Source organism: Schistocerca cancellata, chromosome 3, assembly GCF_023864275.1.
Source record: "Schistocerca cancellata isolate TAMUIC-IGC-003103 chromosome 3, iqSchCanc2.1, whole genome shotgun sequence".
Taxonomy (NCBI): domain Eukaryota; kingdom Metazoa; phylum Arthropoda; class Insecta; order Orthoptera; family Acrididae; genus Schistocerca; species Schistocerca cancellata.
The window spans coordinates 530,212,086-530,236,537 of NC_064628.1; the positions used below are offsets into that span (position 1 = coordinate 530,212,086).

General features: G+C 40.0%; 1 protein-coding gene across 1 annotated transcript in view; it reads right to left on the reverse strand.

Annotated features, from left to right (window-relative positions):
• Window positions 1-9,754: 9,754 nt before the first annotated feature.
• Window positions 9,755-24,452, reverse strand: part of LOC126175364 (cytochrome P450 4g15) — a 49,301-nt gene continuing 34,603 nt past the window's right edge. The window contains exons 7-12 of the mRNA XM_049922129.1: window positions 22,973-23,123; window positions 17,959-18,068; window positions 17,801-17,869; window positions 16,890-17,058; window positions 11,835-12,020; window positions 9,755-10,296 (exon numbers count right to left, since the gene is read on the reverse strand). Coding sequence (XP_049778086.1) covers window positions 10,109-10,296; window positions 11,835-12,020; window positions 16,890-17,058; window positions 17,801-17,869; window positions 17,959-18,068; window positions 22,973-23,123 — 873 coding nt within the window. The 3' untranslated portion in view covers window positions 9,755-10,108. The remainder of the gene's footprint in view (window positions 10,297-11,834; window positions 12,021-16,889; window positions 17,059-17,800; window positions 17,870-17,958; window positions 18,069-22,972; window positions 23,124-24,452) is intronic.

Genomic DNA, 24,452 nt, shown 5'->3' on the forward strand with positions numbered 1-24,452 from the left:
GTGAAATGAGATCAAAATTAATTGTATATGTTGAAGACATGTTGGTCACTGGAAAGACTTGGGAACAACATTTGGATCTGATAAGAGATGTGTTTTCAAAACTGAAATCATGTGGTATGACTTTGAAAATATGTAAATGTAAATTTGGTGTGGAAGAAGTAAAATTTTTAGGATATGTTATCTGAGAAAGGAATTTCACCTGATGGAGAGAAATTTGATACTATTGCTAATTTTCCTACTCCTCACAACAAAAACTGATTAAATCATTTTTTGGGTTAACTGGATTCCATAATAAATTTTGTAGCAGCCAAGCTTTGAATGCTTCATGTCTGTGTGAACTTTTGAAGAATAATACTGTTTGGGATTGAAATCAAGAATAGTAGAATGATTTCGATGAGATCAAAGGAAAGTTGTGTCAAAGTCAGATACTGTTCAGACTAGATTTGTCTCTTCCTTTTTGTATTATGACAGACAATAGTGGTGTTGGTTTGGGTGCTCAATTATTTCAGGAGGTTGAAGTTGAGGGTGTTATTCAACAAAGATCACTTGAATTTGCTAGTACAGTATTGCAGAAACATGAAAGGACATACAATGTAACTGAGAAAGAAGTTTTGGCTGTACACTGGGTGGTCAACAAGTTTAAAAATTATTTACTGGGTCACAAAGTCATCATCTATACTGATCACAAAGCGTTATGTTATCTCCAGCTGTGTAAGCTGTACCATTTCACAAGTACTCAATGGGCCTTGTTTTTACAGCAGTTCAGTTATGAAACCAGATACATTAAGGGCACAGACAATGTAGTTGCTGATGCATTGTCTAGGCTACCTTTAGGGAGTGAATCATCCAACAGCTTTGGAGAAGGAGTGAAAGAGTTTAAGATTATCTCGAGTAATCCTGCTGAAAGATATATGAAAGAAATTGGAAGACTGTTTAGGACATATTGTAGTAAAAATTATACTAGTTGGATAGATGATGTCAGTGATTTTGAGGATATTATAAACAGCTGACAACATTCTTCAAGAAGTTTTTCACCATTTGAAATCGTGTTTAATCGCAGACCAGCTAACTTTACTTCTGAGAATGTTGAATCTCCTCCACATAAATTTCCGTCACTGCAATAGAGAGAAGAGTGTTCCAGGGAGATGGTAAAAAAGCAGGTGGATAGGAGAAAGCAGAGATATGATGGGAAAGTCAGATTTTCTAAGTTTGAGGTACGAGACCTTGTGTTGGTGAAAGCCAAAGAGAAATCTAAATTTTGACATCTGAGATAAAGAAATTTTTCGATGTTAATAAAGGACCATCAGAAATTCTTGAAAATCTGTATCCTAATGCATACAAATTTGTGTATCCTCAATTTAAGAAGTTGTTTGAATTGCGCAATATCACTGAACTGAAAACTTATAGACATGATCCATAAATATCTCTTTTTTTTTGTTTCTTTTTCTTTGTCCTTTGTCAGGGATATAGTATGTAAGATGATGTGATTTCTAAATTTATGTTTTATTTGCTGACTGAGTTTAAATCTATGCCATACAATATTTGCAGGTTCATAAAACTGTATAATTCTGTTTTGTAATAGATTTGTGCTTTAGAATTTGATACAGATATGCCATGTGACTAAATGAGTAGATACTTTTACAGATTTGAAATGAGACAATAACATTAAATATCTAATAAAACATTTCTTATCTTAGCATGCTATTAGTATTAAATATTATCATTATTCCCATGTACTCTGCAAAGAATAATTAAATTTAATTGTCATGAACTCTTTTGGATAAAGTCATGGGTGTTGTGATGTACTGAGTGAAGACTCGTTGTGTTCATATGTACTGTAAATATTAGGAATATATCTTAAAGTTTCATCTGTGAACACTCGTTAATCCATTCTGATGTAAAACATGTACATGTATTTTTTCAATATTGATAGGCAAAACATGTCCCATGTGATGTGTGGGAGATACTGAAAAACACACTTAGTACACAAAACAATGTTTCAGAATTCGATGTGAAAGCTAGACAGGAAGTTACCTAGCTGTGTGATGAGAAATCTAGGTTGATCCACTCCCACATTCATATATGACTGCACCCTTGCTGGTCCAGTAGACTTACAAGAGATCATAGGTGCAGGGTAATTTACTCAAGCATTGTCAGCCACATCAGTCTTGTGGCTGAAATTTGTAAATTGTTAGCCAAGGAATTATCCTATATCAAGAACTCGTGGAACTATTTGTTTAGAAAAGTAGTCACTGTTATGGACAATGTTATTCCACATAAATGTTTTTTTTCTGGTTGGGGGATTAGCTGTCCAATAAATTATGTAACTTAAAATAATACTGTGGAAGTCTGATGCTCTATGATTGATGATTTGCTATGTTCATCACAGAAATGTGAAAATGTAAGAAGTTCAAGAGTACATTCCATGAACCATGTTGTAAATAATTATCAGAATGTGGTAAAATTTGGTAGTGTTAGGCTAGTAGTCATACATTACAACGAATTTTCTTATCTCAAAACTCAGTATGTATTTTTTATCAATTGTAAATGAACTTTCTAGGCTTCTATGTACATAGGTTAGCTTGTATCAACAATTAGCAAATAATGAGGAAAACATTTATGACTGTGGTCACAAATTGAGTATACACTGCATAACAAGATGTATACATTTCTGATTCCACATACTGATTTTGGTCCTCAAACCACTGGATTAATTCGTCATTCACAATTATTTGAATCGGTAATTGTAAAAACAACACATGTGCACTTTTTGGCAAAAATTAGATATTTGCAGAGAAGCCTTCAGGATACCTAGATGCAGCATCTATGCAAAAATCACACTTGTCCTACACATATTAATGCGTTTACAGGCATGCAGTTTCTCGTGTTTTTTGCAGTAACAACATGAGTCCAGGACTTCTGTTAATATTGCAAGAAATGGCAGATGACAGCACCAAACGAACATACTCGAATCTTGTTTCATGTAGTGGATAGAATGCATGCCAGATGGCAGCACATCTGACACCTGTGATCTTTTTGCCTGTTTGCATTGTTGTAGCAGCTGCGTATACATTGTCGTTTAGTTTTGTTTATAGAACACGTTTATTTGGATTATCTATGCACAATGTCGAAGAAGAGAGGTGCGCAACCGGAACTATATAAAAGAAATGTCATAAAAGCTGCCAGAACGAAGGGAATTGGTTACGTGAATCAGAGTGGAAGAGAAATTAATGCTGTAAAAATAGGACCTGAATGTGGGTAAGTTAAAAGGTTATGTGAATTAATCTCTTGTCTGTGTATTTTTTACTACTTAGAGGTTCTCATCTGTTCTAAGTTCTATGGTACGCAAATATCATATGCATAATTTACTCTATCAATAAAAAAATAATTGATTTTACGTAAATAATTTTTTTGCAACTCTTTTACATTTCCTGACATTGGTACTTGTGTATTAATACGTTTCAGATGTAAGAAACTGTGTTTCAAGAGGATCTCTGAATATGAACAGATAGATATATTCACTAAATTTCACGATTTTGAGAGTAAGAACACACAAGATGGTTACCTTGCAAGGCTGATCGAAAAAGAAGACGTGGTACGCAGAAGACCCCGGAAAAGTGATGGCCAGCCTAAGCCAAGAGCACTAAATTATCGATATCACGTGCTAACTGGGGATGCTGGGCGGGTCGAAGTGTGCAAAAAAGGCATTTTGTAGCCTTTTTGGCATTACAAATGAACGTGTGCGAGGAACTTGTAACTGTGTGAAAAATAATGTTCGCCCATGTGACAGTAGAGGATGTACTGCTTCAACCAAAGCAACACCACAGGAAGTCCTATCGATAATTGAGGAGCATATTAAAACATTCCCTATGCAAATCTCACATTATTCAAGCAAAGAAACGTATTACTTAAGTCCTGAATTATCTGTAAAAAGTATGTATGAACTGTTCATGAAGTTATATCCTCATACCAAAGTGTCATATGGAATTTATTTAAGGGTTTTCATTGAGCGTTTTAACTTACGCCTTGAGCGGCCGCAAATCGATACTTGCTGCTCTTGTGAGTCACTTTCAATGAAGATTAAGAGTCCATCATTGAACGATACTGCAAAGCGTGTGGCTGTAGCGGATTTCATGGTACATAAAAGAAGAAGCAAAAAATTATGTTTAAAGATGGATGCTGTTAAGGAGAAGTGTGCAGAAAATGAGCATGCGGTAGCATTGTGTTTCGATTATGTGCAAAATCTGCAGTTGCCTAAGCTCCCAGTACAGGTAGCTTTCTATTTAGGGCAAATTAACGTTAACGCATCCTGTATAACAGACCTAAAGAGCAACAAATATCTGTACCACGAAGGTACTGCCCACAAAGGCCCTAACGAATTATGCTCGTTTTTGGTTGATTACTTCAACACAGAGATACCTGATAGTGTTACTGAATTACACCTGTTCTCGGATGGGTGCCCTGCGCAAAATAAGAACAACACAGTGGTTAGGTTAATGAACTGCCTTGTAAGTTCTGGCAGATTCAAGGATGTATTCCAGCATTTTCCTGTGCGTGGCTATTCATTTTTACCATGTGATCGTACATTTGCTTCCATAAAGTGGGTGATAAGAAGAAAAGACAGAATATATTGTTTGTATGAGTATGTTCAATGTATGGTGACATCGTTCAAAAAACAAAATATTAATATAAAGCTTGTTACCACGGAAGAGATTTTGGGTTACAAAAAATGGTGGCCCAAATTTTATAAGCGATCCTGTTTGTCTGACGACAGTTATGGGACTAATGTGGACAAAAGCAGTAAAGTGAAATTAACAGTGTCCTCATTTATGAGCTTCCATCACAGTGAAATATTTCCAGGTACTGTTACTAGCATATTGATGGTCTCGTAAAACATCGCTTTTTATTGCGACATTCATTACAGAGAGAACCAAAGTTGCCTACAGAAATTGCATATAATAACAAAGTTGCAATCAATATCAAAAAATTGAAAGATGTTGGACAATTAATGCAATATATTCCTGATGAGCACAAAGCCTTTTATCTGGAATTGACTGAGTGGCCTTCTGTGGACACTCCTGAAGATGATTCATAATAAATTTTTGGTGTAAAATAACCTGTATAGTGTAGTGTTAATCCTTCATTGTCCTACTAGGTGAAATAAGAAATTTAATTCCTAATGTCACGATTTATATCGTCATACCTTTAGTCTTTCCATACAGTGTGTGCATACATTAACAATATTTTTCAATTTCTCTGTAAAACAATATTAAGCAATGTACAAGTAATATTGTACATTAAATTTATACAGTTAAGTAATTTTTGATAACATAAACAAATGCTGATGTTAAAATGTCAGTCCAAAATGTTCATCCTGCAATAACAACATAAGTCCGTACAATTAAAAAAAATCGTTCATGCAAAGTTATTACATTTAAAGTACTTTGTTTTATTGTTAAAGCTTACCTGACATACACAGTCAGTATTAAAATTAATGGATTTATCCTAATGTCCGTTATTTAGCCTGTATACAGTTTTTTGCTTCTCCTGAAAAATTTACTTTTTTGGACTAATGTTGTTTTTACAATTACTGATTCATTTATGACTCTGGTTACCTTTATTTATCCTGAGTACTGCATTATCGTATCTCACTGGAATTTGAGTTGTGTGCAAACCCATGCTTAACTCTGTTTTGTGTACCCCTGGTCATCATGACTGTGTCTGTGTGTGTACTCAAGGAGAGTTTGTAGCTAGATGCTTCCTATAATTATTATTCACATATGATTGAACTTATTGATATATGATTATGAACTTTATTAATTTCGTTGTGTTGAAACATTTCTTCTGGTGTTTAACCAGTGTGGTTTGGATTCAGGGATCTGTCCCCACATCATAAGCATAGGCCCTAATATTTTTTTCATGAGTCGAAATATCCTTACACACTCTGGCTTATGTGGCTGATTGATTTTGTGCTAGACTCCTACTTGTGATTGAGATATTCTTCTGGTCTGTACTTGTTGTTGGGAGATTTTTGATTCAGCTCACTCATTGTACACTTAGGCTCTGAATACTTTATTTCTTCTCTTTTGATTATTTTGAAGGTGTAACTTTATAGATGTGAACTTGTAATTTGTAATTCTAGTAATTTACGTTGCCTGTGCACTTATTTCTATAGTTTAGTGTTGTAAAGTTGTAGTTTTGACTTTGCATCATTTGTCTTGAGACAGAACGTTCCACAGGTCTGTAAATCTGAATGGCGTGTCCTGATATGACTTGTATAGTAGATATTTTTCTTACGTTTTCTGTAATATGTTATGTATCTGATACTTCTGTACATCTGTAGTCTATCTTTTGGCATCGTTTTGTGCAGCATTTGCTAAAACTTATAATAGGACACAAAATATTTTAAACACATTGTTTCCGTATTACTTGAGGGAGATATCAATGTTATTTTTCGAATTTTGGATGGCTCAGTATAATCGTAGTTGTATTCCTGAAAAGTTTCAAATAGTGTTATATTTAAAGCTAAAATTTGTGAATAGGGATTATTATTTTGGATGTTATAATCGATAAATACTAGTTATGAATGTACAGAAAATTATTTTATTTAGAAATGTGTAAAATTACGAGTTATTTGGCACATTTAAAATTTCTATTATTAATTACGCAATCTAGTACTGTTTATTATATTTATTTCGGGATTAATTTACGAATTTGTTATCGAAACTAAGAGAAATTTGTTTCGTCAGGAAAAATTGTAAACTTTTTGGAATACTGTTATTACTGCAAAGTGAAGGTGTAGTAAGAATGCCTCGGATGTGATCGGACGTATTTTTGTATTTTGGGCGACCAATGTGATTTCGGCTTTGTTAATGTGAAAATTAAAAAGAGTGTGTGATATACTGAAATGTGACTAAATAAATTAACGTAAAAACAACAACTCTGCAACAACGATCTTCAAAATTATTTAGATCAATTCAACCATGAGGACCTAAAATGTGAGAATTTCAGCTGCAAGAATCAGACCCCTAGACAAGAAGAACTGGAGCCAACGCTACTAGAAAAAGCAAAGTAAAATAAAGTGTTTATCGTAATCTTACTCCTCTCAAATCGTCAGAAAAGACTTTGCTTATTGTGGACAATAGCTGCAACTAGGACAGAAGGAGTAAATTACAGTCATATACACAGGTCTTAAGTGTATGATAATTTGTGAGTGATCGGGGAAACATAGTGTAAGAGAAGAAGAATCTATGACAATCAAGGTGTTCTTCTCTTAAGGACGCACATATTCAAGTGTCATTATTTATTTCCATCCTATGCTGACTCTTCACACCACTTTCGTAAATACTACGTCTATTCTAGTTGACACTTACTTCTTCAGACTGGTAGAACACGTTGAGTAGAGTACAGTTTTTCAGAGTAATCTTTGGCCAGCACTCTTTGTTTATGATTTCTGATTTGTTCTTGTGCTTTCCGAGAGATGCATCTTCCTTGCATGCAAATTTGACTTTCGTGATTCTTGGTGTGATCAAGTGAGAATATTGTTCAGTTTCGAGACTGCTTAACAAATCTATGCCTAATATCTTGGCCATTCGTTTTTGCAGCCATTTGATGTGCTTTTAGCGTCCTCCAGCTCTACAATGTAAACAAATGCAGCGCCCTACCTTCTCCACGCGAGTTAAGATATTGGACAGTACACACAAGTATCTGTAGGTACCTCCCTAAGACAAAACAAGGACACACCACGTAGGAATTATCCGAATGGTAGGGAAATGGGCCGATGTGACTTACATACACAAATAAGAAATGATAAAAATTTAAAATAAAGGGATGATTTATTAAAAAAAGGTTTCACAAATTGAGCGGGCGAGTAATGTGTTGGTCCACCTCTGGCCTTTATGCATGCAGTTATTCGTCTTGGCATGGCTGTCCTCCTGAGGGATATCGTGCCACATTGTGTCCACTTGGCGCTTTAGATCATCGAAATATCGAGCTGGTTGGAGGGTGCTGCCTGTCCATAATGCTCTTAACTTTCTCAAATGGGGAGAGATCCGGCGACATTTCTGGCCAGTGTAGGGTTTGGTAAGGACGAAGACAAGCAGCAAAAACTCTAGCCGTGTGCAGGTGGGTTTTATCTCACAGAAATGTAAGCCCAGGATGGCTTGCCATGCAGGGCAACAATATGGGACGTAGAATTTCGTCGATGTCACGCAGCGCTGTAAAGACAGCGCGGATGACAAATAAAGAAGTCGTGCTCTGGAAAGAAATGCAATCCCAGATCAGTGCACCTGCCTGTCACACCGTATGGCGGGCGACAGTCAGGTGGGTATCCCACCATTGTCTGGGGCATCTCAAGATACCTCTTGGCTAGTCATCAGTGCTTACCACTGAAGACAGTTCTACTGCAATGAATGAGATTCCAGGCCGAAGATGCCCTGGACAGTGGTGAGATACCACCCTGACTGACGCCCGCCATATTGCCCAGTAACCTGGAGTGATAATCTGGGGTGCCATTTCTATTCATAGCAGGACGCCTTTGGCCGTCATTCGTGGTACATTTGCAGCATAGCTACACGTCGTCGGTATTCTACGCTCCGTTTTGTTGCCCTTCAAGGCACGCCATCCATGGCTTACATTTCAGTGAGGTAATGCCCGCCCGCGTGTGGCGAGAGTTTCTACTGCTTGTCCTCGTGCTTGCCAAACCCTACATTGACCAGCAAGGTCTCAAGATCCTTCCAAAACTGAGAACGTTTGGAGCTTTATGAACACGGTCCTCCAGCCGGCTCGGGATTTTGATGATCTAGAGCGCCAGTTGGACAGAATCTAGCACGATATCCCTCATGAGAATATCCAGCAACTCTTTCAATCGATGCCGAGGAGAATAACTACATACGGGCCATGGTGGACCAATGCTTTATTGACTTTCTCAATTTGTGATGCTCTTTCTCTTGATGAGTCATCCAGTTTTTCTGAAATTATAATAATTTGTTTGTCTGTAAATCTACACCACTTCTACTGATTTCTGTCCCATTCACCCCATTCGGATAATTCCTTAGTGTTTCTTGTTTTTATTACTTAGAGTCTACATGAAGTGCAGCTGCTCATAGAGGTCCAGTATGGGCTCTGATTATCATATGGCAGCGAAACTTGGTAGATATTCTAAAGCGTTAATGAAGAGTCGATTTACACTCCAGAAAAAAATTATTTCAAATTTTGGCCATCAGGTGCAAATCTGGCGCTGTGAACGCAAGAAAGACGTATTGAAATGTTTCCATATATAATATATGAGGAACGGGACGTGGGCAGAAAAGGTCAAACAAGTGAGAAAGGCATAATGTTGATTTTATTATGCACCAACACTTACTCAACTTGTTCAGTATGAGCCCCAGAGAGGTCTACAAGATGCTGTACAGCGCCAGTTTTGCACCTGATACCCAGAATTGGAATTAATTTTTTTCCAACTTAAACCAGTTCTGCGTTAACGCGTAAGCGTATCTGCGAAGTTTCGCTGCCATTCGATAATTACGATTGACACTAAACCTCCGTGAGGAACTTAATACCAATTGTAACCATCTGGTACATAGACAAAGCTAAATATCTGTAATAGCACCGCACGAAATGCTCTTGATAGTTGTAAGTGTAGTGTAGTATTGCTTTCATCATAAATTTGCGCTTGCGGTGTCCCTGCAGTTCCAACCAAAGAAGACGAAGAGACTAGGAAAGGGATGCTGATTTCAGAAAGAAGAACTCTGTATTTATTGGAAAACGTTTATTAAACAACAAATTTCAATATACAGAATGGTCCTTGGATATTCCATACCCTAAACTCAAAAGGCATCCAGAATGTTCACCACGCGCTTACCAGCGCAGAGAAGCTCCGAAGTAGTACCTACAGCGACACGCTAAAGTCTTTGGTGCATTAACATTGTCGATTACTTTGTTACTAGACTAAAATAGTACTGTAGCAGAAAGTGCCTGAGGACCTACATAGTGAGAAACATTGAAGCTAGTTACGTTAAATAAATACGCTCTTTGTATAGGATGCATCTTATGCACGGAGAGAGGTGACGTCTGTCGACCCGGCAGGGAGCGAGAGTGCAGTGTGACGTCAGTGCGCCTTGACGGCGGCGGAGCGTCTCACGCGGGGCTCCATGCGGACTTTGAAGCCCTCGGCGCGCTTCAGGATGATGTCGGCCGTCAGCTTGAAGTCCTTCTCTCTGAGGTCTGAGTACACGCGGTAGTTGCGCAGGATCGTCGACAGGATGATCTTCAGCTTCAGCATGGCGTACTTGCGACCTGTAACAACACACAAGAACACTCCGTTAATTCAAGGGGAAAGCGCTGTTGGTACCACAGATTCATGCATTAGGGTAACACAAGAAATTTAGTCGTAATCAGACACTAATGAATTTTGGGAGATAGTGAATGAGTGCTCTTTAAAGGCAGTAATACTGAACACTTCAGTTACAAAATTTATACATTCCATCAACAAATTCCTCAAATACGTACAATCGTCACAGACATGTAAACAAAAGGCACGTGCTCATTGTCAAGAACTGTAACAAAATCGTTCTGTATGTCAGGTGTGACACCATCTGCAGAATCTGATGTAACTTACGCGAAATTCAACACTGCAGTACACATCGGCTATTGCGTATGCTGCACCATGCGTTAGACACTTGTCACTCGTTGGGAAGAGTGACAAGTGAGTCAAAGAGAATAATTCTTAGTTACAGCACTCATAATGTTGCGTGGCAGTTTATCCCCAACCTGTCATGCAACCTATTTTACAATGTAATATGCACGTCCCAATATTCAGTAACTGGTTCTTTGAAGCTGCACCATAGCTGCAGACAATATTCAACGATACCAATGGTTGCCCAGCTCATTACTTCTTTTCTTGCCCTTCATAATAGTGTTATTTCCTGCAGTTTCTCTTAGCTGGCTCGTGCCACATGGAAGTTTACTGTAAAGGCCTAGAGGAACACAGACATGTCTGGAGCTGAAAGCAACCCTAATGAGCAGGTGGAAGACAGAGAATTCGCTAAGTCCCATCTCCACACAGCAGGAGCCTTAATGGCGGACCGTGAGCCGGAAAATTACTTTGTGTGAGACAACAGAAGAAATCCTTCTTCGAAAGATGAAATCGAAGCCAACTGTAGCCTTCGGAATGGGAGAGTGTGGAACCTGCTGTTTCCCAGCTGCAACGCCATGAAAGAGTGTTCATTTAAAATACTAGTTAACAGAAACTCTGATTGTTTCACAGTAATTATTTGTGTAGAAGACAGACTTTCTCACACAAGTGTATGTGCAAGCATTTAGATTGGCTAGCGTTAGAATATTTCATGAAGTGTAGAGATTTTCCGTGTTCCTCGCCACGCCAGGCCATTATTGGTGAATCACTGCAAAATCAGCAAGAAAAGGACTTTGTTAAACTTATTTATAAAGTTATTACTGGTCAGAACTTGGAAGGTCTGCGGCAGTTGTTAGGAGTGATTGCTAGTTTTGAGAAGTTAAGTTATTCAAGACTTGGTTCAAATGGCTCTAAGCGCTATGAGACTTAACATCTGAGGTCATCAGTCCCCTAGACTTACAAATATTTAAACCTAACCAAACTAAGGATATCACACACATCCATGCCCGAGGCTGGATTCGAACCAGCGACCGTAGCAGCCGCGTGATTCCGGACTGAAGCGCCTATATCCACTCGACCACAGCGGCCGGTCTTCAACACTTGCTGCTGGAGGATCGTTGAGTGACTTGCCGCGTAGACACCGAAGAGAGTAACCTTGCTGCCGAGGCATTGTAGTGTGGAAACAAAAATAGTTACTTACCAACGCAACTCCTCGGGCCAGCGCTGAACGGGATGAAGGCGTAGTAATGCCTGTCAGCGGTCTTCTCTGGGATGAAGTTGTCAGGATTGAAAACTTCCGGGTTGGGATAAATGTCTTCTCGGTGGTGGATCTTGTAAGTGCCCACGACTACGGTGCAGCCGGCGGGCAGCGTTACGTCCATAGAGGCTATAACGAAATACAGCATAAAATTATTTCGGGAAGAGGTACAACGTAAAACGTCTTGAGGAGAAATATAGATACTGAATTACTGCTGAACATATGAAAGACTTCGTACTTATTCTGTCGGAATAAGACTGTTAGTTTGCTGGAAGTTAAGTTGCTTAACAATGCACATTTCCATCCGATTATTTATTTATTCACTGCTGAATTGTCGTGAGGTGTTTCAAAAAGCAAAATGTTTGGCGCCAGTTGAATCTGCGATATTCTTGTGTCGACTCACAATTATCTTTGCTTCGCAGTAGCTCTAGCGTGCCAAAGAATGGTGTTGCAGTAAACTCTAAGCAACAGTAGCAAATACTATTTGCTGCGCGGAAACGAATCGGAAACTAGAAGTAGTCGTCGTCCATCCGAAGTTTCAGCTTTCCTATTTACAGCTGCCAATGAACAACGACGATAAGTATCGGCGAGGCATGAATTTTAATGTTGGTGGTCCGGTTTCGTTTATAGGTAAGACTGCCTCTGTTTTCCTTAACTGCTCAGTCTATAGAAGCTGTTTGGTTAGTAGATATTTTTAATCGAGATATGTAACAGGTTGTTTAAATGAATGGTTAATTAGCTATTTATAGAAAGGTTTCGCTTGGGATAGCGACTAGTGTGCACAGAATAAGCGAGTTGCAAAGACTGACTTTCCGAATGTTTATGAAGGAAATCTTTTTTACTAAGATTATGAAATTTTGTGCAGCTATTTTCGTTTTGTTTGCGCGGCTGTTAACATATTGGTAAAAAAAAAAAAGGTAATGCGAGCCACACCGCCACAAAATTTTAAAAGTATTTTGTGATTGCAGACTGTTTATTATAACAACGGCCATTGTGTGCGACGTAACATAAAACTCGTCTCCTAAACCTATATTTATCTGCTGGGCTTTGCAAAACCTCCATCGTCTTGTTTTAAAGTACCCTTATAGTAGAATGACTACAAAAGTATGACTAGCTTGTAGCTGATTTAGTACCCGGCGTATAGTCGACGGCGCTTGGGTGGGAGGTAGCTGGTATGATTTTTCACTGGAAATAACAGTTCCACAGCGATAAACTTAACTTTTTTTTTAATTTTCTTTGCTCGCTACTAGTTGTGGTATGACTCGAAGTAGCAAAAGGATATTCTGTACGGTGTATGTAGGGAGAGTTTTAACACATTACTGTATAATTCCTGAAAAGCTACAGTTCAATAAGAAATCTAAATCACGCTACAGCTATATTTATTTTAGATATGAAAAATATTTCCAGAGACAGACGTCACGTTAATTAACTGGAAAAAGTATTTTAGCAATTGTAAACTGAACTGTTGAAACTACAAAGATGTCAAGCAGGATTTGTTCCAGTGACAATTTCACTTTCTCCGCATGGCTTCATCTCACAGTTTTCTTAGATATTCAGTTTAAGTGCAGTTGATTTTTCAAGTCTCTGTAGTCACATCATCTGGTCCAAGCGTTCCTAAAAATTCATGTGATTTATCTCGTGCGTTCTTACAGTTCTCAAGTTTTGAGGCAATTTTGGTCCATAACAATAAGACCATTTCTTTTCTTCTTCTTCTTTTCTATAGTGCGATCCAGTGTGCACTTCCTTGGTTGGTTCCCGCCGGAATTTTCTGTCGAACGGCATATTCGATTTGAGACTGTCCAACCGCTGCTCCTTGGGACGGCCACGGACCGTAATGAAGGACTGTTTCGCCATTGAGTTTTCCTCACAACTGGCTGTGTGTTCATACTACTTTGGCATGTTTCCCGAAATTTGGTGGTAATTTCTGTGCCCTTGGGATAACCAGTGACCGTTCAAAGTTTTCATTTTCATTCCATGCAGCGGTTGTTAATGTTTTGTTGTCGCTGGCAAATATTGTAAATGAAATAGAGTCACTGGGCAGATGGCAAGTCTACAAAATTCCCCATTAAGATGATAGGGCAGTTTCTTCCCACACGCCAATAGCATATAATCTTGAAATTCGTTGTATAACAAATGCACATCAAAATAAATTGTATGATACAGACGTAGGGAGAAACTGGTATCGTTAATGGAAAAAAAAACATAAAATGAAAAAAGCCCTTCTAGAGGTCCTATCCGCAGCTGATCCAATGGAAAATAGATCAATCAGTATGCTCGACGAGGACCAACTAACGTTACTGACACCTTGCCCGTGATTTCAGTGCAGGATATCCTTGTCGTCAGAGATGCTGGGTGTGGATCTGCAAAAGTTTCGAAAAAATAAATTGCCTTGGCGCAGCATTCAGTTTAGGATTGGATTTTATTGAGATACAGTGCAATAATGATGGTTATTGTATGGAAGCACGCCGAAAACTACATACGATCGACATCTATTAGAAGTTTAAACTAGTATGTGAACTATTGCTGAAAAAGTTGTGTTGTCTCTGCATACGTTGTCGACATCAGAAAAACTGCACTCTCGTAAATGTTAATACCTTATTCTTTGGGTTAAATGGGCACTGCTTCTCCCTCCCCCCTTCCTCCCCCCGTGAAGAAAAACTAACGTATCGAAAATAGCATTCAAACTGAACGCGGGCGGCTTAAAAGCGAGAGGTTTCCGACAACGGTGGAGGTCGACATTCGTGATCTCAGATGGATGCATAACGACATGATTAAGTGCTGAAGATAATTTTGAAGGCCGAGGTCACCATACACTCGCCACGATCTACGCGCAAGGTCTTAGGTTTCCCTCGTTCGAAAACTAGTCGTTAAACCGGAATACAGCGGTTTGCGACAGCCTGTCGAACCTGTTTGGAAACTGGAGATTTTAACAGAGAAAAGTAACAAAAATGCGTGTGCTGGCCTGTGAAATATAAAATAAGTACTTATCCAGAAACTGGCAGTTGAATTATAAAAGGCGCATCATTCATTTCGATGATCTTGTTGCGGCCGATACCTTCATTCAGTCTGACGCCATTATGAACCAGCACAAAAGGCATAACAACCATCAGCCGATGCTTCCTTTTTGCATAACTCTAAACAAGTAAGTAAAACAAACTCAGGGAATACGTCCCAAAATCAATTCATCAGGAGTTGTTCTCAATTACCGTGGTGCAAATACAATATTAAAGACTTGTCGATCTTAATCCTCAAGTTTTCTTTGAACTCTAGAAATCCAAAATCAATTTTTTTCTACTAGTGATCAACATGATTAGAAACTGCTATGACAAGAAGTCTATTTTTAATGATTGTGGTATCTTTATTGCATTCGATTACATTACGGTTGTAAGTATGAGTTTCGGTTTAAAAATCCAGTTTGAAGTCTTTAGCTGCAGCTGGAGGCAAGCTTAACAATAAATTTGGCACTTCGATACGCTAGTTAAGTCACGTTCTTGAGAGTCTTTAATTGCCTACCATGGTGTAATAAGACATGTCGAATTATATAATTGATTAACAATTAAGTAGACGAAGATGACAGTAGACAGTAGTCAAACACTCACATGTCTGGAGACTTCACTCACTTTGATAGGTATACCACTCGTCAATCGAGACGACGTATTCAAAATCGCGTTGCGTTCCAGCGTTCCGATCTAGTGTGACTTCAGATGGAGTTTTACAGTTAACTCTGCTCTTCTGTAACTGCTTTCTTATAAATTCTCTGTGTTACATGGTTCACATTTATTCAGATACTGTACATTTTGCTGTCAGGTTATCCCGACTGCTTTTTTACCACATCGCAGAAAGTATACGTCAAAGTAGAGTTAAATCTGACGTAAGAGCAAAATTCTAGACAAAATTTGACGTGTACATTCATCAAGGTAAAGGTACTCTGTTGCCTTTTTTTTTCATTTATTCGTAACTGATGAGCAAAGATTTATTGTTTGTTAAAGTAACCCCAGAAAATCATTCATATGTAAGGAAAAACGCAGGGAGATCAATAAGGAGCTAAAGTGGATGAGTACGGTTTACGTGACGTACTGAAGGTCAAGACATAGACAATCTATCAAAGGATACACTACGAAATTCGTTTACGTGATGGCTTGATGTCGTAGGCAGGTGGTATAAATTCTCATATCATAACTGACTACTTAATCAAGTAAGTAGAAATAACATTTATACAGCAAAATATAAATTATCAAATAAACTGGTCTTGTTTCTGTTGCTAAATACATCTGGAAAGATGTCACAGTTGTGAAAAGAAAGCTTAATCATTAAAACTAATAAACTCTTTTACTTCCTTTTCATCAGTTGACATTTAATTCAAGCTACTATAAAAGTATCTGAAGGGATCCTCGTGAGTAGTACTTGACACATGTAAGCTGTCGACCATGCTAAACGCAGGAAAATAACAATATCAGATAGATACTAATATTTTTTGCTTTCTAAAAACAGAATGAAGAGTCACACGACGAAATTGCTACTCGAGAATTCCAATAATAAAACACTGAATGCAACTACGAATTCCATACTTGGAATTTTGATTTAATTTCCCTAGCCATGTCTAGATTATAAATTTAGGAGTCTGTGACTGTAGCTTGATCTTGTATCGATTCAGGCCACTTATTGGCCCGCATAGAAGACTTATGAATTTTCGTGTAGGAACGATCATTTCAATTATGATTTGTCTGAATAAGGTAATTCATTTGCACACTCATTTCTCATGTACAAATGCAACTAAAGTGACGGAAACGTGTTATTCAATGCAAGTGCCGTAAGTCAATAAACTACTTTATGGCCGTAAATTAATATAAAATTGAATTTTGTGTGTGTATGAGAGTTAGGTGTATATATGTATGTGTGTGTGTGTGTGTGTGTGTGTGTGTGTGTGTGTGTGTGTGTGTCTGACAGATAGTTTAGAAGGTATTCCACCTCGAAGTAGACTTTCGTGCAAATATTTACCGAGTTTGAGTTCTTCGTGGAGCTGTCTGGCTATGATAGGCACTGGTGGGAACATGCGAAGCGTCTCCAGGATGCAGCGCTCGAGGTACTTCATTTCCAGAGTGTCCTGGAATGTGGCCGGCCTGTCTGAGTCCCCGAAGATCTCATCCAGCTCCTGGATCACTTTGTCCTGAAACACGTACATTTTCTCGTTTTTTGTTGATTTTTGCGGTGAAGTCAGTAACACTACACACAAACTGTAAAATATACAAGCTTTATGAAGGTACAGATTTTCATTCCGAATTACTATGTCATTCTGATAGGCCTCATACATTTGTCGTTATTGTTCGTCGTAGTTTGCACAAGACAGGAAGAGATGAGAATTTCAGAAGCGGTGGGAGCGAGAAATAGAAAGAGAGAGAGAGAGAGAAAGGGAATGGGTATGAAGAGAAGCATGAGGAGGATGAGTGTGAAAGTATTAGTTTGCCAGAGGTAGCTGTTGCGAGATTACTGGTCATAAACGTTCAGATAAAGAGTGGATACAAGACGAGATTCATTATATTGACCTATATCAGTCAGGTCAAGTTTTATTGGAAGATCACATTTCAGTGGTTTGGTAATAAGTAGCTTATAATCTCCTGGTAGTCTATTAGTGGAATCAACGGACAGTTCACTTTTGTCTGCAAAGTGGCTGCAGTTAAATTTCGCTTTAAAATAGAAGAACTAATACTTGGCACTTTCATAATATCTGTAGCTGTCAAGACTAGTAAAGGATGGTGTAAAAACAGAAAACATTCTAGTTGAGTTTTCCTTAACATATGTACTACAGTTGTTTGATAAGAGAAGCAATCTTGCATGAAAAAAAAAACCTCTAAAGCAATGCTAGAACTTCCCGAATCAGGATGAACAAGACCTCTGTTTAGTTTCATTACCTGAATGTCTTGATGAATGCCCATCAGCGACAGGAAGAAACTACTGCCAGCAGCTGTGGTGTCGTGTCCCTGCAACATCGAGAAGGTAATGTAACATAACGAATGTCGTGGTTTTCATGTTTCTAACACTCAAATGCATAATCTGCCTACACACTCACCTCAAACATGATGGTGTCCACTTCCTCTTTAATTTCTTCATCAGTCAGCACCACTCCATTCTGGGCGCTTTCGATCATCAAGTCCAAGAAGGCCAACCTCTTCTTTTGACCTGGAAATAAACAGTAAATGGTACGGAACATTGGGTGGAAGGTAAACGTATGCGCGTAGACATTAAAATATACGTGAAACCAGCATGTTAGAATTTACTGCGTCTTGATATTTTTAGAATATTCGTGATATAATAGACCGAGCTTTAAGAAGGGAGGCGTTTGTTGCTAAATAATTTATTGCCAGTCTATTTATTTTGTTTTGTGCTAACTTTAAAACTTTGGAAAATTCTGACTGCCACAAGGAAAGTCATGAGTAACTTATATTAAATATTGAACACAAAGAAAATATTTCTTTGTAGTGGACTTAAAGTCAACTTGATAATAAAATGAAATAGATTCAATAAGAAATGGAGGTAGGGTGGAAATCGGACATGACGTTGGATAGACAAGTATTCATTTGTTGTCAATTACGAAAACCAGGAGAATCCTTAATCAAACTTAAATCCTTTCCGTAGTCTGATTGTCGATTTACGATTTCTTTGTAGGCTTAAGTTTTTGTTGCTTATAGCTTTTAGTTAGAAACGTTTGTTTATATATATTCAAGCCATTTTACTACTCTCAGCAAATTTAACGTGCAGTATCAAAGGAAACAAAAGAAAAATTTGGAGTAGGTGTTAAAATCCAGGGAGAAGAAATAAAAACTTTGAGGTTCGCGATGACATTGTAATTCTGTCAGAGACAGCAAAGGACTTGGAAGAGCAGTTAAACGGAATGGACAGTGTCTTGAAAGGAGGATATAAGATGAACATCAACAAAAGCAAAACGAGGATAATGGAATGTAGTCGAATTAAGTCGGGTGATGCTGAGGGAATTAGATTAGGAAATGAGACACTTAAAGTAGTAAAGGAGTTTTGCTATTTGGGGAGCAAAATAACTGATGATGGTCGAAGTAGAGAGGATATAAAATGTAGACTGGCAATGGCAAGGAAAGCGTTCCTGAAAAAGAGAAATTTGTTAACATCGAGTATAGATTTAAGTGTCAGGAAGTCGTTTCTGAAAGTATTTGTATGGAGTGTATGGAAGTGAAACATGGACAATAAATAGTTTGGACAAGAAGAGAATAGAAGCTTTCGAAATGTGGTGCTACAGATGAATTTTGAAGATTAGATGGGTAGATCACGTAACTAATGAAGAGGTGTCGAATAGAATTGGGGAGAAGGGAAGTTTGTGGCACAACTTCACCAGAAGAAGGGATCGGTTGGTAGGACATGTTCTGAGGCATCAAGGGATCAAAAATTTAGCATTGGAGGGCAGCGTGGAGGGTAAAAATCGTAGAGGGAGACCAAGAGATGAATACACTAAGCAGATTCAGAAGGATGTAGGTTGCAGCAGGTACTGGGAGATGAAGAAGCTTGCACAGGATAGAGTAGCATGGAGAGCTGCATCAAACCAGTTTCAGGACTGAAGACCACAACAACAACAACAACAACAACATCAAAGGCATCTTCCTGGAGCACACCCGGCATGCCGCATGCCATTACAGCTACGTAGAAACGGCATTTTAAACCCTCCTCCAGCGCGCTGGGTGAGCTTGCTTTTCCACAGCTCTCTGTATCCGATGGGCGAGACGTCACGCATAGAAGACGCTAAATTGACATGATGTCACTGCCTGCGACCCTACTTGACCAGTGCAGCTTTTTAAGCAGACACGCTCAAAGCTTCCCCTCCAAATTCAATGTATCAACATTTGTGCGGAAGACTGCAGTGAGGGCACATTACTTTGACGTAGCACGATTCAATTAAACATTATTAATATTCGGGGACTATCAGAGCGTATCAGTACTCACGACTGTTGTTTTTTATCAAGTACATTACTCTCATTGCCATTGCATATACCTCAGCACCACAGAAGAACCTGCAGCACTTCGAAGTTAGGTATATCTCAATTACTAAATGTGACAATTCTAAATAAACTTATTAATATTTTATAGTTGTCTTATAGTGCCACTGGCCACATCCACTACCGACACAGGAGACACAGTACATATGTGCAGTAGTAACATGTTAGTCTCACTTCTGTAATTATGGGTCTTCTTTGCTCAGCCAGAATGTGAATCAAAATGCCACTGACCTCTCCTCTCATGCAAGAAATTGGGTCCCATATATCGCGAAATCGTTGAACGTGTATTATTAACATACTGTATGAACAAGACATTTTGCATTTCTTGTAATTCATTAATTTTAATGCAAACAAATGAGGTGATACCTAACATGTTTGGAACAAGTCTAAATATCTTCTTTATATCAAATATGAACGTCTGCACACATCCATAACGGTATTCTTCCTCTTTCAGTTTACCAAGTAGCTCACTACGATCATAATATCGCCTTTTCCCTAATACCAGGGCAAGCTGAAAAGTAATGGCTCCGTATTTTTTATGTGATGATTCTTAAAGCCTTTTAAATAAAATGAACGTTACTAATATTCTACATCTTGATTCTTCATGTCTACATATTTGTTTCTCTACGTAGTCGCCCTGGCGGCGAACAAATTTCTCCCAACGAGACATCAGTTTGTTGATACCGTCACTGCAGAATGTTTGACTTTGTTGACAGAGACACAACCTCATCTCTGCTTGCATCGCTTCGTCACTATCGAACTGAAGTCCTCGAGGGCGTTCCTTAAGTTTATGGAAACAGATGAAAATCGACTGGACGCAAGTTAGCACGGTATGGAGGATGGTCGGTGATAGCGAATCCGAGACGTCGGATTGTAGCAGATGTCGCAGGGCTCGTGTGTAGTCTGGTATTGTCGTACTGAAGGAGAGGATGCTACATGTGTTACAGCACGCTGTTTCTCACGCATCTACGCAGTTACGTTACACATACTGCAGTTCGGAGCCCTCTAGCGGCAGAGGTGTGCAAATATCCAGACATGAACCATAAAGAAGTAGATTGTTAATAACGTTTGTTTTATTTAAATAACATTTGTTTCACTTAATATCGTTTGTTTTCACATGAAAGATTCGGAGATATTACCTTTCAAGCATGCCTTCGTAAATGGGGTTATTGCTGTCCACTACGTGCGTTTGCTTTGGAATGACAATCATTTGCGTATCAAAGCATGTATCAAATTGACGACTGCTGCGGGTCGTCTTCATGATGGTGCATTTTTGTGTGCAGCATGCACACAGGTGAAAAAAGCCGTGGGATACCTCTTAAGATCGTGTCGGATCTCCTTTGCCGGCCTAGTGCAGTAACTCTACGTGGTATGGACTCAACAACTCATCGGAAGTCCCCTGCAGGAAGACTGAGCCACGCTGCCTCTATAGCTGCCCGTAGTTGCCAAAGTATTGCCAATGCTGGATTTTGTATACAAACTGACCCCTCGATATGTCCGATAAATGTTCGATGGGATTCATGTCAGGCGATCTGCATGGCCAAACCATTCGCTCGAATTGTACAGAATGTTCTTCAAACCAGTCGAGAACTATTGTGGCCCGGTTACATGGACACTCTCATCCATAAAAATTCCAACGTTGTTTGCTGCGAACCGTCTCCAAGTAGCCGAACGTAACAATTTCCAGTCAATGATCGGTTCAGTTGGACCAGAGGACCCAGTCCATTCCATATAAACACAGCCCTTTCATTATGGAGCCACCACCAACTTCCACAGTGCCTAGTTGACAACTTAGGCCCATGGCTTCGTGCGGTCTGTGCCAAAATCGAACCCCACCAGTAGCTCTTACTAAGTGAAATCAGGGTTCATCTGACCAGGCCATGATTTTCCAGTCCTCTAGGGTTCAACCGATATGGTCAGGTGTCCAGGAAAGTCGCTGCAGGCGATGTCTGCTGCTAGGAAAGGCACTCGCGACGGTCGTCTGCTGCCATAGCCCATTAACGCCCAATGTTGCCCCACTGTCCTTACGGATACGTTCGTCGTACATCCCACAATGATTTCTGGGGTTATTTCACGCTGTCTTAGCAGTGAGAATTCCACGCAAACGCCGCTGTTCTCGGTCGTTAAATGAAGGCCGCCGGCAACTGCAATGGCCATGGTCAGAGGTAATTTGGTATTCTCGTCATTCTGACATTGTGGATCTCGGACTACTGAATTCCGTAACGATTACTGAACTGGAATTTGCTTCAGCGCATGCTAATTTCCGCCGTGCGGCCATTATCACGCCGGAAACCTTTTCATATGAATCACCAGGGTACAAAGGACTGCTTTGCCAATGCACTGCCCTTTTATACCTTGTGTACGCGATACTACCACCATCTGTATACGTGCACTTCGCTATCCCCTGACTTCTGTCACCTCAGAGTTTACGGCCCGCGCACATTCCTGTGCATCTCCACTACAGTGTCCCATTTAAACACTAAGAATTTATACACCGTGGATATTCCGAATAGCCGAACAAAAGAAGCGATTTTTCTGTACTTGATGTGCAAGAACTGGTTTTCTGCCATCGCTGCCCTTCATATCGCTTCACAAGGCTCGCCCTTATGTTTGGTCCATATAATCGAGTGCCTGCGCCTCTGTAGCTGAGTGATGAGTGGAGCTGACTGCCACGGAAGAGGCCCACGTTCGATTGGCAACCGGATCGGGGATTTTATCTGCTCGGGGACTGGGTGTTGTGCAGTCTTAATCATCGTTTCGTCATCGACATGGAAGTTGCCTAAATGGCTTCAAGTAAAAAGACTCGCCCTCGGCGGCCGAACAACCTCTGATGGGGTCTCCCGGTCAATAATGGCACACCTATCGTTTGATTCCCCTCAATTGGGATTTAAGCGTAGTCGCAGCCCAGTGGAACAGAGTCGTGATCAGATGGGCCGAGGAACGCAGCTCGGGCGGCCACGTGCCGGCCAGCACGAGCCGCGCGCATCTGTAGGCGGCTGCTGTAGGCTGACATCACGCCGCCTGGCGACCACGCGTGCTCGCTGCCCGCCAGTCACTGCTTACCGACGTCGTTCTCGTCCTGCTCGTCGAGGTCGTCGCGCAGCCCCTTGTTGGCGGAGAGCGCCGCCGCCGCCGCCGTGTCCGTCTGCTCGGACGCGATGTACCGCTTGGCGCCGCCGCCCTTCTGGAACTCCTCCTTCTTCTTCTTCAGCACCTGAAGCCCAACACGCCAAACTTTAAACACCACTCTGCCTCTTAACAGATCAGTGTAATAATGTGGTCGTCCTCTGAACGAAGCAGCGACCAGTTACTAGCGATTTTTGTCTTCGTTTTCTCGTACAACTCATTATACCTCTTATCAGCACCGGATTACGAATCGAATACATATCCAAACCTGTGTATGCTTTCAAGTCCATTATTTCCCAGCGATCACGTTCGTCGTTCTTGAATTGGGTATCAGATTCAGACAATGTACACAAATGAATCGCATCGTGTTTCAGACTGCAGTGTCTTACGGGTCAGCCCCTGATACAGTTTCCAAATGCCAAACAAAATCACATACATTCTAAGAAAAAAAAAAAAAAAATCGACGCACCACGAAGCAATTGTCCGAATAGCATGGAAATGTATAGACAAATAACATTACAATTTCAGAACTATTAGATGATTTATTCAAGAGAAAGAGCTTCCAAAATTGAGGAAGTCAATAACACGTTGGTCCATCTCTGGCCCTTATGCAAGCAGTTATTGGCCTTGGCACTGATTGATAGAGTTGCTGGATGTCCAGAGTAGTATCGTCAGAAATTCAATTCAACTGGCGCGTTACATCGTAAAAACCCCGAGCTGGTTGGAGGATCCTGCCCATGATCCTCCAAACGTGCTCAACTGGGAAGGGATCCGGCGACCTTGCTGGCCAAGGTAGGGTTTGGCTAACACCAAGACAAGCAGTAGAAACTCTCGCTTTCTGCAGACGGGCATTATCTTGCTGAAATATAACTCCAGGACGTCCTGCTATGAAAAGAAATGGCACCACTGATCATCACTCCTGGCAGCTGAGCCATATGGCGGGCGATATTCAGACTGGTATTCCACCGCTGTCTGTGGGATCTGCAGACACGTCTTCGGCTTGGAATGTCATTGAGCGGTGAAGAATTGTCTTCAGGAGTCTCACTTCGAACAGAGCCCCGTTGGCCAGCGAAGACGTGTCTGGAGGCGCCTCAGACAGCGCTGGGGTGCCAACCTTACTTTAGTCCGCCATACTACCCGACAACCAGGAGTCACGGTCTGGCGTGGTATTTCTTTTCATCGCAGGACCCATTTGGTTGTCATCCGTTGCACCTTGAAAGCACGATGGTACGTCTGCGATATTCTACTCGCTGTTTCATAACCCTTCATGGTTAGTTAACCTGGGCTTACATTTCAGCAAGGTAATGCCCGCCTGCACACGGTGAGAGTTTTTACTGCTCCTCTTCGTGCTTGCCAAACTCTACCTTGGGCAGCAACATCGCCGGATCTTTCCCCAACTGAGAACGTTTGGAGCATT